Source organism: Pezoporus occidentalis, unplaced genomic scaffold (assembly GCF_034315485.1).
Source record: "Pezoporus occidentalis ecotype Australia unplaced genomic scaffold, CSIRO_AGI_Poc_V1 ctg25, whole genome shotgun sequence".
Lineage (NCBI taxonomy): Eukaryota > Metazoa > Chordata > Aves > Psittaciformes > Psittacidae > Pezoporus > Pezoporus occidentalis.
In genome coordinates, this window is record NW_026914394.1 from 5,192,578 (window position 1) to 5,211,332 (window position 18,755).

The window sequence follows — 18,755 nt, forward strand, 5'->3', positions numbered from 1 at the left end:
AAAACAAATTAATGCATTCTTACAGTAATGTGATGTAACCTCTGATTTTCTTGTGGGACTCTTAGCTCGTATACGTGTTCTTCACATTTTGTCTGCGTTCTCTTTTTATTTACCTTTCCAAAGCACATCACGAGTAGGTTTGGAAGTAAAGGAGAAACTCTTTCCCTTCACAGTGAACTTAATTCTCTTTGGAGCCAGTGCTCTAAAAGGCTGAGTAACACAGCAATGAGCATATATTTAAATAACAGAGATCATATAGCCACATATGACTAAACCTGGTCACAAGACTTCATTTATTTTGATAACCCAAGAAAGGAGCTAGGATTTCACACTCCATTATTATTAATGAATAGACCCAGAACAAACACAGGGAAGCCAAGCTCCAAAATAACTACTGTATTTGTACTGACACTGCTGCTAAAACCCAAAGTACCAACCAAAGAGGTAATTAGAGCAGAAATACACACACAAAACACAGGCAGAGACTGTGGCTGAGCCACAGGACTCCCACACAGCTACCTTTTGCCATCCTCGAAGGCTTGTGTCCTGAACCTCAACGTGGTCAGCACACCTCCTGTGCCAAACACCAGCCCTGTCTACCCTATCTCTGGTATTTCTAAGTCTGCTTCTTATTACCATAAGGGTCTGAGAAACCTTTAAGCTTCTATAAATGCAAGCACTCTTCACAGGTCCTTTCCTGTTCTCAACCAGCTCCTTCCAGAGAGTGACCATAACAAGAGCCAGCTGAAAAAGGGGGATTTGAACCTTCTGCTGACCTTCGCAGTTGGCAAGGTCTTCCCACACCAGCAGGACTGCTCCTCATGGATGCTCACTTGCACATGGTGCTGTGGCCACCTTGCAGGCCTAATCTAAATTCCACCAGGAGCATGCTGAAGGGGATACAACAGTGGCCTAAGCACCGCTGTTAGCTGTCAGTGTTATTAATTCCTGAATTAACTGATACACCATGTTAATAAATAACCAATGGTCCTTTTTCCAGTAATAGGTAACTTTTTGTTACCTGGATACCCCAAGACCAAAAACTAAAACAATCACTCTGTGGTAAAGTTAAAATTCTGCATCTACCATGAAACAGAGAGGGCCACATTTACAAAGGAAGAAAGGACAAAGGAGCTGTCTCCCTTCCTTCTCCTTTTAGCACTGCCCATCGATACATTCAAATCAGACATGCCTACCCCAGTCCCCAGAAGACAGCCAGGCATGAGCTGTCTGCTTAATTTGACAAACACTTGACTTTCAGTGGGATATGACTGTCTGTAACAAAAGGCTCCAATGTCTTCCACTGTTTTGCCCTAAACATTTCTGTAATGTGTAATTACCATAGAATTTACTGAGAAAACAAAGTTCCGGGATGATTCATGTTGCATAATTTCCCTAAACCTGAGCTAAAAAACTTCAAAGCCTCCCAGACTGAATCACCAAACTGAATCACCCTGTTTTCAAACACATGGAGCAACTCACGGAGGGCAGCATTCAGAGGTGCCGTACAATGGAGCTGTGTGCAGTACAGCAAAGCCCAAGGAAAGTCATCCACTTCTGCAGCAGAAGCACTCGGCATCCTGTGAACCAGGACCTGATTATTAAGCTTGTATCATTCTGGCCTTGGCTGTGACCCTGCAACTTGTTTGCAGTCAATGGGAATTTTGCCCCGGCTTTGAGAGCAGCTGAAATTCGCCTTTAGGAATTGGCAGAGGCTTAGAGTTTGCAGCTGGGAAGGCTCCGCGCAGGTGCACAAAGGATGGAGACCCTGCTTTGCCTGGAGAGACCACAGCTGGGAGCCGTCACGAGGAAGCAGAGGTGTCTGTCCCTCACAGCTTTGTATGGTCACTGGCTGCTCCGGAACAGACAGGCCAAAGCAAAGTGCAGATGGGAGGGTGGGAGAGCAGCCTTGGCTGCAGTCCCACCTGGGAGCTGCAATGGCCACCTCATGGCTGCTCCAGCACATCCAGGAGCAGAGAGCTGCCTTCTCACCAGCAAACAGTTCTACATAGTTACCAGAATAATCAGTCCCTTTGCTCTCAGCACTTCCCATCACCCTCTCTTCCCCTCAAATAAGCCAAACAACTTGATAGCTAAATGATGTGTCTATAATGTCTATAATAACATTATGAAGCATTTATCAACATTTATCAGAACCAGACTCAGGACATGAATAAAGGCACTGTACGCTGATAAATGATGTAGAGAACTGGGAATCAGGATTTAAAGGCTTCTCTGTTCTTCATCTTTCATAATCTCAGTTAAAATTGGCTGCAATCAGTCCTGGAAATTAGACAGTCCAGCTACGGCTGTTTACTAATAAATGTATTTAAGCAACATTTGCCAGTATTCTATATTTACCATTTCCTTAAGCACACACTGGTGTCTTTGACTGCATGGAGGGACAGCCTTGAAACAATGACAACATTTTCAGTGCAACACTGCAATCAAAGGCGCTCAATTTAACATGCAAGATCTGATATTTTGTTGTATCTAAGGTAGCTATTTTGCACACAGTTGGGTTTTTAGCTTGACATGGTTCCTGGGCAAAGCACCACAGATTTACAATGATATGCTGCCATAGTTTTAAAGGAAAATATGCTTTTGTTTAGGCTACAATTAGATACTTGCAGTTTGTCTCTTGCAAACCGTGACTGAAAACTCCGGAGTCAATTTGTTTAGTGTGAACTGAAGCAACATGTAAAGAAATTTTGCAGCTAAAGAGCCTTTATCATCGCAAGACCTAAGAACTTTCCTTCTGAAAATGTTAAGGCTGCCATGCAATTCTTAATGCACCCCAATTCACAAGGCTAGGAGCCATGTACTGTCTGGAAGCCATGGAGGTAAATCAAATTATCATGAATGACATTAATGATTCCATACTTGCATGTTATATAGTCTTGCCTTTAGGGATTATGTTTTTATATATCTAATTAGTATAAACGGCTCACTCCCTCTCTTTGTTGATTTTACAAAGCAATGCACTCAGGTACAGAGCCTGCCTTTCCCAGGTTAATTATGGGAGCCAAACCAGCCATGCCCATCACGTGAGAAGTCCCTAGGTAATGCCTTGGAAAGACCCAAGTGCAGTAAATGAAGTAGCGTGACATAAAGTGCATATGACTGCGCTCTGCTGGCTGGAGCTAAAGGAGCTGAGCAGGGATCCTCAAAGCTGTGGTTTGGTAGAAGTCCTTTTACACTGGCTGGAATGGGTTTGGTTCTTCACGGAAGTGGATCTAAATGCAGTTGTCAAAGGGAACTCCTGGGGGATCAGGGTATGGTATCCTGGGATACAAGCATCTCTGCTAAGTACAGGTCTGTTTGGGGGTTGGAACTTGATGATCTTAAGGTCCTTTCCAAGCCTAACTATTCTATGATTCTAAGTTGAACCCTGCTGTCATTGGTAAACATCCATAGCTTCAATGAATGCAGATCTAGAACAAGATTCAGCATTTTAGATGAGTTTCAGGAGTGCTTAAAAAAGACCAGTCATAAATACTGAAGTAACAGCTTGAGCTAGAGACTGGCCTAGATAACCCCCTGAGGTCCCTTCCTTCCCACCTGAATCATCCCAAGATCTGACATCTTATTTAATGAGCATTTAGTCATTTCTTTTTCTTTCCTGTATTCTGCATTACTTTCTAATGAGAGACAAGTCCAACACAAATGCATACTGGTGATCACTGCTGCCTGTAAACCACACTGAAGGGCTCAAGGGAAAAAATGATAACAAGCGGTTGAAACAGAGAAACACGACACAGAAAAAGCGCAGGCTGTATAATGAGAGAGGACAATCACCGTGGACTTTGGAAAATCCAGAAGGTTTCTTTGCCTTGCACTTTTCTTTCCCAGCAAAATCAGGCCAGCTCCTAGCTGGTAAAACCTGGCAAATTTCCATTAGTCTGCGGGTCATTAACTCTGAAAAAAGGGCAGTTTCAAACCCAGTTTTGCGTACAGCGTTAGTTTCTGTCAGCGTTGCTATAAACAATCGAAATTGAAAGTATCTGGGATAATACCCATTTCTTTCTCTTGCCACTCAGAGATGTGGTCCAACACAGATTTTCCTGAAACCATTTTACACTTATCAGAGCCTAAATCTTAACAAGCCAAATATTAAAAACAAGCTTAATCTGCCTCCTATGTTTGCACCATGGTGTTACAGAAAGATGGTCCTCTGTTGTCCACCTACAACCATTAGGCTAACTCTTAAGGGGGTGCTTTCACCTGCTAAAGGGAGCAGCTCTTTCAAAACGGCTGGTGCAGATGCTAAGAGCAAATAAAGAGCTGGTGTGCTCTGTCCTTCCTGATCAGCAAACGCCTTTGCAAGGAATCTCAGTCCTTGCCAAATGTAAAACAGGAAGGCAGCATTAACATGCTTTTCATTACCTCCCTTTCTGCCATGTCTGTAATGCTCAAAAGATGCAAAAAACTTGACAAACATAAGCTCAGGTACAGACTTAGTAGAGGAGATGTCTAGAAAGGAGCTGGCTTCTTTCCCTCTCCCCAGGTTTTGCTTAGCATCATCCAGTTGTGATCCTAAATCTGTGCAGCTCCCCCATCCCCAGTGCAGCTCTGCCCTGCACCCTTCCCCAGCCACACACAGACCAGTCCTGGGGCTTTGAGACATTGATCAATGCCCACCAAACAACCTGATCCAAAACTTCAGTTCCACCGCTTGAATTTTGAGGAAGTTGGACCAGGAATCTGCAGGTGAAACTTCAGTGCTCAACACTCTTTAACTGCCCCATTTCACAGCAGAAATAAAATATCCAGATGTCATGGCACAGCCATTTCTGGCACAATGGTCCATGTGGCATATTAACATTCAATGGAATCAATAGTGAAGCTTTCGTCCACGGTGAGGAGAAACTTTTTGTTCTATAAAGGTCAAATGTGGTAAGGGCAAAGCAAAACAAAAGGTATCTTTCTTGGCAAACTGACTGCTCTAACCAATCATCCCTGATTTCACACATGCCAGTGTGCAAAGCAAGCATCTGTCTGTGAAATGGTCCAAGAGCCTTGGCGGGGAGGACAGTGGGGCCACACTTCCAGCGATGCTGAGCATCATCTCTCTGCATGGTGACTATCCCCACCTACCTCACAGCAAGTATACAAACAACATCTTGAGAGTGCAGATACCTGTAGGCGTAAACTGTACTCCAGTTCCTCCTCTTGTGCCTAACGGTACTGTCAGTTTTCACAGAACAGCAGAAATGAGGAGTAAACCAGTTTAGATGTAAAACCATTCTCTACAACATATTTTCCAGTTATTCGGACAGTCCAGCTTACATTATTCACACAGTTTGGCATCTTCTATTTCCACTATGAAAATAGTTTACTCTAAATACATCTCATTTTTAGGAAACTTTTACTGACAGATTAAATTTTCCTTTGCTGATTCTGCCTGGTCTCCCCTACTTATTCTCTATTCTCTTCTAAACAATCCCTCCTTTTCCTTGTTCTCTCCACCCCAGCCCTCATTTAATTCCTTTAATCTTTCCTTAAAAGACTGTCTCTGTGTCCCTTTAATCGTTTTTTATTCCCCATCCTTTAGGCAAGTGCCAAAGATGCTAAAAGGAGAAATGGATGCTTGCCATAAGGGAACAAAACTCCTGTAACACCAAAACACTTGAAATCATGAGAACTTGCAGGCCATTACCCCATTATGTGAACGGTATTTTTACAGCACTAGAAATGAAGTAATGCAGCTACAAATATTCATGTTTTAAATGTGCTGTCAGTCTAATGACTACAAGTTGCCTGAGAGGTACTGATGAATGTTAGGGATGTCACAGACCACAGTTAAGAACACCCATGCTTCAGAAGGTTCCTTCCACTCTGATCCCTTCTAACTTTGCTCAGTGTTAAGAAGACTTTACCTTTAAAAGGTTCTAAATTTGCTGCTTTTCAATATCCACCTGAGGATAGATGATACAGAATTCCTCACCTGGCCTTTCCTGTGGTGCTCACTGTGTACCTCCAATACCTCTCCTTCTAAATTCAGCAAAACCTCTTCACACCTGGCAGTATTTCTGCTTGATTCCTTTCCAAATGTGAACAAAAATGGTCAGCAATCACCTGAGCTAACTTTGGCAAATCATTTCAGCCCAGAAGTAAGATATATACAGCAGGAGATTTGCCAATCCTAAGGGTAAAGCATGCTATTAAGTAGCTGACACTGAGAACTTGGTGTGCTCTCTGCATCTGATGCTTATGTCTGATTTCTGTGTGTCTGTTGTCATCTTTTCACTCTTAGGCCTTGAAGAGAAAGGACAAGCTAAAAATGGTTAGTTAGACCAAAGCATTGTAAACAGTGAGTTCTGAGATCACCACAACCATGAGATTAAGAACATGACTGTGTCTGAGGGTATGCAAGAAGATAAAAGTCTGTGAATAACTGTTAATGACTTTTAAATATCTTCACATAATCTACTTTTTTCTACTCTCCCCATGTCTTGTCCGAGGAGACAATTTATTACATGGAGGCAAGTGGGCAACATGTCAAGCATTAGATGTGGTTTTGTTGAGAGCACACCCCTCTGAGTCAGGTCTACTGCTGGTTTTCTGTGGGTGCAAGCATCACAAGGTATGCCCATTGCCAGATCCCTTCTCCTGCAGTATTAGAATGTGCTTTCAGGCACCAGGACCTGTGCCATTCCAGGAGTAGCCCCCTGGGCCTTGTTTTACATGGAGACAGTGTGCTTGTCTACATGGAACTGGGTTAAGGCTGTATCTCTTTATAAGGAAAAGCAAAGCAATTCCTACAGCTGGTCCTGCAAAGCACAGTTAGACCCATTTTGAAATCGGGGGGAAAAAAAGGCAGGATTTGTTTTACAACTTTGAAAGATCCTGACTTACAAGTCATAGTGTTGATGATACATCTTTCTGAAAGGCACACTATAAATGTGTTCTGTGCCTTTGGATGTACTGAAGAGATTACTGTAAGGTGACATGATACCTGGGATCGCAGAGGCTGAGCTCAATGACCCAGATGGCCCTACCACTTTTGCCTTGTGTTTGCCTTTTTGTAATACTCCATCTTCCTCATTCTCTCCCTGAAACAGAGTGAAATCATATCAGCATGGACACAGCAGATTAGTTTTACAAGGTTCCCACCAGTCTGACATTCATCAGCTTTCTAATCTAATAGTAACACAATACCCTTTACAAGTACATGTTGAAGCAGCATGCTCTCAGTCTGAGTCCAAGGGCTGCAGGTTAAACTGATACCCAGGTTCTGCCTTCGACCAGCCGCTGAGTGACTAACGTTACTTCTGGCATTCCCAGGGCCTGGCAGTCTTCCATGCAAGGGTTAAAGGAAAGTTGTAAGCAACAGTTCTAAAACACTTGGAAGAATCTCCTTGAATCAAAACCATTTCATAAAAGGCTCTCTGCCAGGCAATAAAGTATTTTTGATGGACTCTTATTTTATCATTACCCATGTAAGAAAAATGTATTGCAAGAATCCCAACACAATTCAGGGAAGTAATCATTTGCAGATTTAGTAGGCATTCTCAATTGGCAAAAATGAAAGATTTATTGTAGGCATGATGAAACAAAGAGCAGTTGTGCAAACTTTACTGAGCTGGATTATGAGAACATGCTTTTTCCATTTCCCACTTTTAAATGCCTTGGATGCAGTTTCAAAAGACAGATCAAGATCAATTATTTAACACTTCAGCTACACGGTACCTGAGTGTAGGATCTCTTCACACATATGCTATCTGTACACAACAATAAGAGAAGGAGATAGAGGGAAGACACTGCTATAGATAACAAAAGCAGACTTTGAAATAAAACTCCTATTGTTCCCTCATTCCACAGTAAGCCCAGGGACGTAAATAGAAAAGTCAGGCAATGACAAATGTCTGTGATAGAAATGCTATTTGAAATAAAGCCCCTTTGAGTTACCCAAATACAGAAAATACAGGTGTCCTTGAGACAGAATACAGGATGCTGAATACTCTATAATGGCAACATTCTCTTTGAAAGTCATTATAGAGCTGAATAAAATCGTTGTCTCACGTACCCTTCCTCACATGAATAATGGTCTGAAGTAGAAGGGACTTTCTAGTCAGCAAAGGTCTCACACCAGCATTAAGAAATAGGTGGCAGAAGTGGGAAGAAGAAAGTCTTTTTCTTGCCTTCTCTGCCAGGCACTCAGTGTGTGACTTTGGGCACTTTGAGGCTGAGCCATTCTGGGTACCTTGGTGTAGATTCAGGGTTTCTTTACAATTACACCAGTGTGCTCAGTACCCTAAGTAGCAGAGCAATTTGCCTTAATTCAACTGTATCTGGAACTCGGGCATGAGAGTTTTTACCACACAAAAAAATGCTGTAGGCAGATAGAAGCTTGAAAGCTTTGAGATCTCAGCAGAAGGAACCATCAGAGACGCAAAACAGGGTTACGGGTGTGAAGTTATCAGCTTCACCACCTCACTGTGATCATTCACCCTCACTCTAAGGGTGAGAGAAAGGGATTTAATTCATTGTATTTGTGACGAAATGGAGATGTGAGGCCAAAATTTCCACAAGTGCTCATGAAGTTTCAGTGACCTAGTATCACGCTGTCTGGTTTGAGAGAAAGAGGAGCTCAGTTTCAGAGATGCCCTACTAGAGCAAGGCACCTCCAAAACCAAGCTCTCCAAACACAGGGTATCTTGAAAATCTTGCTTAATGTGAGTCACCAGATGCCAGAAGGTCAAGTTTTGATATATTTGGTTTAAATAGCACATTATTTTTTTACTAGGCCCACTGGGCTACTTGCTAAACAAGTGAGTGAAGACTTCAGAATCTGGCCCATTGTGAAGCCCAAGCCGACATAAACACCCTGCACTGTGCAAGGATGGCTTTTCATTCCTCATCTGATTGTTAATGCCGAGGGTTGCTGGTTTGCCCTGGAGTAACAAACAAATGCATCGCATTGAGAACTGAGCTCCAACTGCATAAATGACTGCATAAAGTTTTTAATATGCACTAAATTCCTCTTTCTCCCCTGAGACTCGACTCTACAGCCTCTGTGCTGCCTGCAAATGCAGATTAACATTTTTATTAAATGACATATGTTTCGCTAATACAGAGTATTAAAATGTATTGGCCTAATAAGAAACATTAATGAGCAGATCGTTGGCACGGCTTTTAAACAATATTTAATTTTACTGCTTTTTAATTTGCCCAAGCCTTCTGCCAGGTGATTCAAACTGCTTTTCCTTCTCGAGGTTAAGCACTGCTAAATCACAGAGAGTTCACAACAATTCCATGCCATTTTTAATAAGCCCCACAGAACACATAGAGAGAAATAAAATAAAGCCAAACACTTAACCTCAAGAACACAATTGCAAGTACTTTGTTTAAAATTTTAGAGCTTTCAAGGTCTCCACCTTCTATATGACAAGATTAATAATATTCAGATACAATATATTCTAAAATTAAATTGCAGGAAGAAAAAAACGTCTTCTCTTATTGCTCCTCAATATTAGATATTCACAGACTGCCTTCAAATCACTCCCTGCAGCCTTCTTTCCGAGATCTTCTGCAGACAACCCACCGTGCCAAAATGATGCTGGACCCTGCAAAGCTCTAGTGTTAAGACCAAACTGCTGGACACATCTTTGAGGTATTCTTGAGGTGCATTAAGACATTCCTACAGGAAGCACATAGTTCACAATTCTTATGAGTATAATGGAGAAGGCATCTGACTAGTTGAGGGTGTATCACTTCATCCTTGCTGCTGCGCAGATTCATGTAGTGAAACTGATGAAGGATTCACTCCCAGACAGGATGCATAGTGAGAAAGAAATCTTGTCACACTTTTGCTACATGGGAAATGGTGAGCTACAGAAATCTTTACGAGTTATTGCAAACCCAGGGCTTAGAGGCTGCAAAGCCTTTCCCTTTTTGCATCTTCAGCTGTGATCATTTGATAGAATTCATTGATCTGCATGGCAAAGAAAGTGATCTTGTGGTGCAGCTGGAATGAATTGGGAGTTAAGAGGCTGCTTGCAAGGTATCTTCAAACAGTGATGCCCCATGAGAGGTTTATAGGTCTGGGCTGAGACTGGGGTTTGAATAAATCTACATGTGGAGTATCATCCAGAGCCAGGCCACAGCAGAGCTGGAAATAATTCTGAGTGTCTTAAAAGGAGAAGGAATCACTACTTACGGAGGTTTGTGGGACGAGAGGATCAAGATAAAACCATAGTGTCGAGATGTCCTTTTTGTGTGCAAACTGGGCAAAGGGGAGGCCTAGCTGAAATATTCCAAAACTACCTGGGAGACAAGCCTAGAAATTTATCTGGCAGCCAGACATTGCAGATCACAACTAATAAATCTCACTTTGCTAAGCTGGGCATGCTTTAGCCTGCATTATTTGACTAAGAACATGAATGACTTTGCTCAGCGTGAAGGAGCTCTGATGCAACTACCTCTTCTGTGTGCCACAATGGTGCCAAGCGGTACAGTCACTGTGGAGACCCATTTCTAATAGAAGAATGTTTCCTTCCTTGAAGATGTTCTTTGACGATGGCAGCATGGCCAAGGATTTTCAAAAGCTCAGTGTTTAGGATTCTGACGAGTATCTGCTGCTGTGTAGGAGAGGGGATCGTTTTCCTTCTACTAAAACCATGTCACAATTGGAATTGTGGTTAAAAATATGTATTTCAGTAGCCAAATCAAAACACTGGAGAATGAAGAGAAATCAGTCCAGGATGAACTGAAATGTAATTGTTTGGGGGACTGTGCTAACAAAACAAAAACACTGAATAAACCAAGTGTGGAAAGCTTTTAAACACCAAAAAAACACCATCTTTGTTTAACACTTTTTCGTTCTGAAATGGAATGATAGGACATGGGGTAACGGGCTCAAACTTAAACAGGGGAAGTTTAGATTGGATATAAGGAGGAAATCCTTTCCTGTTAGGGTGTTGAGGCACTGGAATGGGTTGCCCAGGGAGGTTGTGAATGCTCCATCCCTGGCAGTGTTCAAGACCAGGTTGGACGAGGCCTTGGGTGACATGGTTTAGTGTGAGGTGTCCCTGCCCATGGCAGGGGGGTTGGAACTGGATGATCTTAAGGTCCTTTCCAGCCCTAACTATTCTATTATTCTATGATTCTATGGATTAAAATACAGAAACATTTCGTTATTTCTGAGATAGTACACAGGTTATAAAATGTCCACAGTAACAAACTCCTCCAGTCCTGTTCCCTGTTTTCCAAGTTGAGGGTGACCCACATTCACCAGTGGTTTTACTCTTAAACCTGCTTTACACTGATCCTACAACTGGTTAGAGAAGAATGGCATGGAACACCTGGTAAACTTACTGATGGGGGACATAGAAATGAATATCCACCCTTGTGTCACAAGGCTACCTGTTCACTAAAGCACTATCTGCTTAGTGCTATCACCTTACCTTCAGTAGGTACTGTTATTAGTGGAAATTATCCAACACTGAGAGCCATAATAGCGGTACTTAATTACATTATATCCTGTGACAGCGAGTTTCATAGGGAGAGTATTCACCCTGCTGTTATTATCCCACTCTGTTTCTTACTTCAAAGACTGAACGAACAGCAGTATCTACACACAGTGAGCAGCTCTGTATAAATATGCCAGGAAAACTTCAGGATAATTATGTTTTAAGCAGGTCCCAAATTACTTACTAATTTATCAAGCCAAACAAAATAAAACAAGACCTTGTGGAATTAAATGCTCTTGTAGGATAGAAAAGTATGTATTTGAAAGCCCCCTCCATGGAAGTTCCATGCTATGCTACCGTATTGCATTTATCAGATTGCTTCAATGTCCTGTATAATATTTTTAAGGCACACAACTGAATTTGAGAACCATTCTGGGTGCTGGCAGTGACAGTCACAAGTTACTACATTTGTATTTATTCCGATTTATGCAAACAAAAACCTGAGAGAAGCCAGACCCAACCCATAACAAACTGCTGGAGAATAATAAAATGGGCAGCCAGCCCTGCTTGGTCAGAGCAGAAGTCCACCTAGCTCAGCATCCTACGGCTTTTTCTATCAACTTGATAAAGCAGGTGCACCTCACGGCATGATCTGAAGGTCAACAATCCCAGGACCACATTGGGAAGCTGATAATCCCTCAGGGGAAACCCTGGCAGCTACTCCCTCTGCTGCTTAGCTCAAGTAGGAAGATCTCGAGCCCCTAATGCCACCATACCATTGTGCAGCACCATTGTACGGAACTTCCCATCTGCAATAAGAACTTCAGGTTTGCATCTGTCCTGCTGCACTGAAACATGGGACAATACCACCCACAGTTGAATCTGGGCCCAGTAATTTCTACAGCTTTTGCTCTGCAGGATCTGCTGGTGTGGAGCTCTCCTGTGGACAGGCAAGAGTTCAAATTCACCAGCAGCCATTGGGCATGAGCTGACAGTGCCAAGCTTAAAGCCATTTGCCAGCCTGCCCTCCAGTGCATGCTTAAACCCTGTACTCTCATTAATCTGTAGTGGTTTTTGTAAACAAACAAACACTGTATTTTCACAAAACCACTGAACTGCTGTCTACTTCTCTACTCAAAGTGGTTTTAATGCTGCAATTCCTTGACAGTATCGGGAAACGCCATCAGAGACCTAATAAAAAGAGAGATCTCTGGTGAGGCAGCTTTGATAGCATGGATGTTTCCTACTTAACTTCAAAGGAAAGAAAGTGAGCCTAATATTATTACTGGGTTTTTAAAGCACTCCTTTGGCACCAGTGCATGACACCCTCCACCCCAAAAGCTGAAAATACTTTCCAGACTTCCACAACATTCCCTCGAGTCAGGCATGGAAACTTATTGTTTAGGTGAAGTAATTCAAAAGCATATAAGCTGGTGCATGCAGACCTATTTTCCCTGCAGATGCAGGATTGTCCTTAGACTCATCTGTAGATGTAGCCTGTAGAGATCTCATTACTCACCATGCATTGCTAAACTCATGCTCCCCACTGACCGCAGACAGCATAATACTTGCTATCGACTGAGAACAAAGATTCCACATTGGTTTCCTTAGTAGCAAAAGCAATACTACTGATCTGCTCTATAGGCCCCTTTCTCCTGTAATTGTAATAAGCATTACAAATATAGCCAAGCCTTCTGATGAATTTTTTTACAGGTTTATAACATGGCAAATCACCTGTGTCATAGGTGTACAGTAAAAATAACAGGAAGCTTAGCCAGGCTGCTACCTTTTGCATAATCTGTACAAAAATCTGTTTCATAGGTAAATTGCAAATGGTCCGTTTGTGTGATGTACTGATTTGAACACAAGATCTGCACTGAAATGCTAGAATTGCATAAAGCTGCCTTTAGGCAAGTTACTTATCTTCTCTATGTCTCAATTTCCCCATGTTTAATGCAGGACCTACAGTGTCTCACCCTTAGGGATTCAAAAGAACTGACTACAAACAGCAGAGGTGCTGAATTTCACTGTGTGCAATACAGCAATCAAATCATTGCATCAAGGCTATTCCCAAAGTGAATATGTTGCATGTATGCAAGAAAAGACGATTCTGCTTTAAAGTCTTAACTATCTAGGCAAGGACATGATGTGACAGACAGGTCCAGAACATACTCAAGAAGCATTTATTTCTTTGAAATACATGAACTAAAGACATTAACATAAACTATTAGCACTGTCCGGCTCCTTTCATGGGTATCACATGCATTATGCTACCCAATTTCTATAAACACAAATTGTATATTGTGGAAATCACATAGGATAAAGATATCTACCTTGATCATCTCTGTGGAGGCCTGCAATGTAAGTTCCCTGAGCACATACACATGCAGTGATGGGAACTTAATTTTCTACTCTTTATGAAGCCACAAGAGTGCAAGAGGGTAAACTAATAAGCCAAGTATGGATTTGTCCAAATCAAACAATTCTAGTCAACTAAAGGAGCAGCTCTATATTTACATTTGCAAGCAGAGGCTTAAACTGAGGATGTAATATCTGGAGATCAGCAGGGTTCTACCCACCGAAGTATTGGAAGAACTGAAAGACACTAGAAGATGCAGCTATGAGAAACAACTTTCTTTTTTTATATATTAAAAACCATTTAAGCTTGCTAATTTTTGCTGTCTCAGACAATCAAAATTCCAGTTGTCTGGGACATCAAATCTAAAAAAGCATGAAATTAATCTTCAGAAGTTAAGTCTTACAGGCATTGCATCATTATTTTTGTTGGATATATTTTTGATTATAATGCAGATGAACCTCAAATTTAATAAAACTAAAATAACATGAGTTAAGTATGAAACATAACAGGATATTGCAAAGAGATTAGGCAGTTTCCTTTAGACTACTTGCAGAGCCCAAGGAAAAACCAAACTGAGAGACACAATGACGAGAAGTCACTGCTCAATTAGAATATTTAAGAGAGGATGAAACCAGAATACTCATAGCACCGGCTTTGGCAACACAACACAGTGAGCAGAATATGGACCCAAAACATCAGTAGTTCTCTCCACCAGATACTGTTTTGCTTGTCGAGTGTCTGTCGTACAGAAAGAAGCAGGCTAGCTAAATTTAAACCAGCTGTAATGATGAGAGTGTTACAGTTGGAGTGGAGGAAGCTTACCTCATGAAAGTATTGTGGAAACTGCTGTTGGAAAGATAATAAAAGGATTAACTGCAGTTTTAGTGAACCATTTACTTTTCAATCAAAATGTCTCTTGTATTTCCTGTTCTCAAGTAGCTTGAATTCCAAAATTCCTTTGTCTATTACAGTACATAGTAGCAAAGCCTGTCATAAGAAATTAATAATTTTACATGGAAAAGCACTTGTATGTACAAGGGTGGGGTGCTGCTCACTGTTAGCTTCTGAGCAGTTCAATACCTAGTCAGGCAGTAATCTTACAGAGAGGAACAAAACTAAGGGCTTAAAAAGAAAGTACAATGGGTAATTGTGAACAGCGAAAGAAAATCTCCACTACAAATACCAAGAGATGTAAAGTTACTTTAACAGAGCTACAGCAAAAACGAAACAAAATCTCAGACCTCTATAGACAGAGAATGAATCGCCTTCATAATTTGCAGGAATAACAGCACAATTATTACCACATCAAAAGAAAAGCCATCATTTAAAATGACATGACATCACTACACAATGAAACACTGCACAGCAACCCTGGTTTAGAGTGGAATGGAATTTGCTGGGCAAATAATCCCCACTTGATATTAATAACTTCACGGAGCCCTGTTGCAGCTTTGGATCTTGCCCCTGTTAGATCAAGGTCTTTCCAGAGTAGAAAACTAAATCTGCAAAGGCGACATGTTTCTCATGTGGTCACTTGTGATCCAGCTTTACTCCACACAAGATTCCAGGTTGTAACATTTAATACACGGATACCTCTACTGACAGTGAAAGGCTTATTCTGGGAATAGAGGAGTTAACTGCAAGTTGTGCAATGTAAAGTTCCTAGTTCTGATTGAGGCATTCCATGTATGGGAACAACTGCAATATCTGCTCAAATAAAACAGATCTTTATGTACTTACATGCCAAGGCTGTAAGATATGTGCCATGAAGGCTGTCTGCAATATCAGATGCAAAGGTTATTCCAACCTATTCACAATGTTAAACCTTGAGATGTTATCAAAAGCCAGTTCTTTAGTGCAGCTGAAAATAACTGAAAGTAGGAAACTTTTAGCATTTGCTAAGACATTACATGATTTAACATCACTGGTTTATCCAGTTTCCTGTAGGAATGGGAATGTAACATTAGAAACCTGCTATTGTAATACCCGTCAAATATCCATTTTGCAGAAAAAGACAAAAGTTCCTTCACCCATGGAATCTACTGAATCTTTCAGCATTGTAGTAAAGCTAATCAGGGTTTCATGGTTTAAGTATTTCTTTTTAAAACTATGAGATATAAGTGGGAAGAAGCCTGATCTCATTCCAGATGATAAAAACACTAAAAACAACAAATAGGCTAAAATAGAATCCATAAGTGTGCTTTCACGGCTTGCTTACCTATACTTTTGTTTGGAAGGCAGGAAGTAACTTGCATTATCCTTTGATGATTTCTGACCAAATAAAAGATTTAAATAGGAAGTTAAATTCCTTTGTACGTTGACAAATTGTGATTGAGCTACTTCTGGAAACGAGCAAGTCAGTTCCTTTCTCTCAAAGGAAAAAGAAACAGGTAAGTCTTACAGTAATTCCATTTTATCTTGGACAACTTGATTGCGTTCTCTATCTGCAATGTTTGCAGCCTTACTTTAGGGAATACCCACTGAACAGCGCAGGCATTAAGTTAGCATTTTTCATTTATCCAGTGGAAGTAAGAAGATCACAAGGAAGACCACTTCCCGAGAAAATTATTCTCTGTAACACATTCTGAATACTGTCATCTTCTTCCTTCTCCCTTCCATAACCATTGCAGGCCAGCAAGCTTTTTCTTGAACAAATGACAAAAAACCCCAAGATTTTTATATAGACATTCTTTCCTATTCCTCCATAGAACACTCCAGCTTGTCATGGAAAAATCTGCCTTGCCTTACAAACATTTTCCATTATATCCTTCTCTGATCAAAACAATAAAATAGATATATAGTCAAAAAGTCCATCTATCGAGAACCACAACCTGCTGCTATAACCATTCCCTTTGTCTGTACGTCTGTGTGTGTGTGTGTGTGCTCATGCACACGTGTTGGTGTTACAAACAAGACTTGCCAAATTTCATGGCCCAATTTGGAAGCTTATGTCAAACTTGTTTTGCTTCATCGGTTTCAGTCAGGGTCTTATATCATTGTTGTTTCAAACATGTGGAAAGCTTAATGGAAGTCATTAACTTTTATTTTAGTTTGGCCATATTGTCATCATGGTGGGCAGATGCAGAGATGGTGTTATTCCCAAGATCCTCTTTTTGGAACACTGATGTTGTTTACATCTTCTTGATCAGAAGAGAACAATGGTTTTTACTTATTTTTAAAGCTCTGGTTTGCAAATGAAAAAAGCCCCTAAAAAACCTTTGAAAATGTAATTAAAGATATTCTTTTATTCTTTAACTGTTTAAAATCCTTTAACAAGTTTCTTTTTCTTTTCTAAAGTACCATTTGAAACTCCAGCACTCACAAGTCTATGGGTTATTGTTCAGCTGAAGGAATGAGAAGAATTTCATTAGATGTGTTTTATGTTTCTTGATTAAAAATGTCACCCGAGGCTCAGTGACTTTGTTTTACATTAAGTGACTGCTGTGTGCTTTGATCATCACTTTATTAATGCTTTAATGAATATTTAAAAAATAAAGCACTGTATTGAAAGTTAAGCTCTCCTATAAGGAAACTGAATCCCCCTTCCAAGAACTACAGTATTTCTTACTCAGACATTTCCTTCTAGATTATGGTTTTCTCCAATTCCCCTTTAGCCTGCTGCAAACAAAGTTACAGGAAAACACAACGATTACATTGGAATAAGACTGAAGAGAGAGCAAGAAAGAGAGCAGAGCAGTATGTTTCTATTCAAACAAATATATTCCAGGCTTACCATGCACTTGTTTGGTTTTTCTCCAGAATGAACCCTCATATGAATCAGCAGTTTGTATCGAGCATTGAAGGGTTTATAGCGGCGGACACAGCCTGCCCAAAAGCAAGTGAAGTCCTCTCCTTTCCGCTGGTCAATGTGAGTCTTTTCTATGTGTCTGACCAGTTCATCTTGTTGGTCGTAAGTGGCACTGCAGTCAATCCACTGACAGACCTGTTTGCCATTGCTGAGCTCCTGTTCGTCCCCATCGCTGGGCTGCAGGGACTTTGGAGACATAGAGGCGTGTAAGTGAGGCAGTGTCCCTTGAGCCTGGCTTAGCTGCTGGTGTAGATGGTAAGGAGGAGGCAGCCCCTGGTGATGTCGAAAAAGATCAGCAGCGGAGGAATAATCATCAGCTGGTTCTTGTTTTAAGAAACTCACCTTCTGGGCGCCGTGCAAGGTGTTTTGATGAGGGACGCTAGTACCGTTCATCAGGAGGCTGAGGCTTCCATTCTCCTCGACTTGCTGCATTTGTATCTGCTCACAGTCACCTCTGTCACATTCAGCAGAAATAGGTACAAGACATGCTGGAGGGGAGGGAATACTGCAAGGGTTTCCAGGCTGAGAGCAAGACTGGGGTCGAGAGGATTTCTGAGCACTGTGATGACTGATCTCCACAGGCTGAGAGGAAATGCCAGCTGAATTAGTTCGCAGTCCATTCACACAGGTGACCAGTGACGTCTGTGATGTGCGGATGATAGCTGTAATATCAATTCCTTCAGATGAAGACGGCACAACAGAGATGCATCTCTTCTTCAGGTTGCTTGTTTGTAGCCTGGCTGAGTGCTGAGGGGTGCCAAGTGACAAAGGACCCAGGGAGGAGCTATGTTCATTATTAAACAAGTAGGATGAAAGTGAATTTGTAAAGCTATTATTCATTAGGTCTATTTCAGGATGCAGACTACCAGAGGCTCTTAGCTCCATCCCCTCCGTAATCCTCCTATGTGTGGAAGCCTCAGACAGAACCTTATAATCACTCGGGCATTCTTGTTTAATGTGCTGAGCTGGGTGACTTCCATTCAGGCATGGAGCAGCAGAATCAACTGAGTCTTGAAACCTGGGTGACCTGTAATACAGTTTTCATTAAGTATCACTAACTACTACAGGCTTTATGATTTTTCTATGAGACACAACACTTGTTAAACCCTGCAGAATAGAAGCACTTGCTCTCTGTTGAATGTTGCCAGTTTGATGCAGCAATTACACCCAAAAC

At 41.4% G+C, this 18,755-nt stretch overlaps 1 protein-coding gene across 7 annotated transcripts in view; it reads right to left on the reverse strand.

Annotated features, from left to right (window-relative positions):
* Window positions 1–18,755, reverse strand: part of GLIS1 (GLIS family zinc finger 1) — a 197,502-nt gene that overhangs the window by 81,640 nt on the left and 97,107 nt on the right. For all 7 annotated transcript variants that reach the window (XM_062623075.1, XM_062623074.1, XM_062623072.1 and 4 more), the window contains one exon: window positions 17,507–18,608. In XM_062623075.1, the coding sequence (XP_062479059.1) occupies window positions 17,507–18,608 (1,102 nt within the window). The remainder of the gene's footprint in view (window positions 1–17,506; window positions 18,609–18,755) is intronic.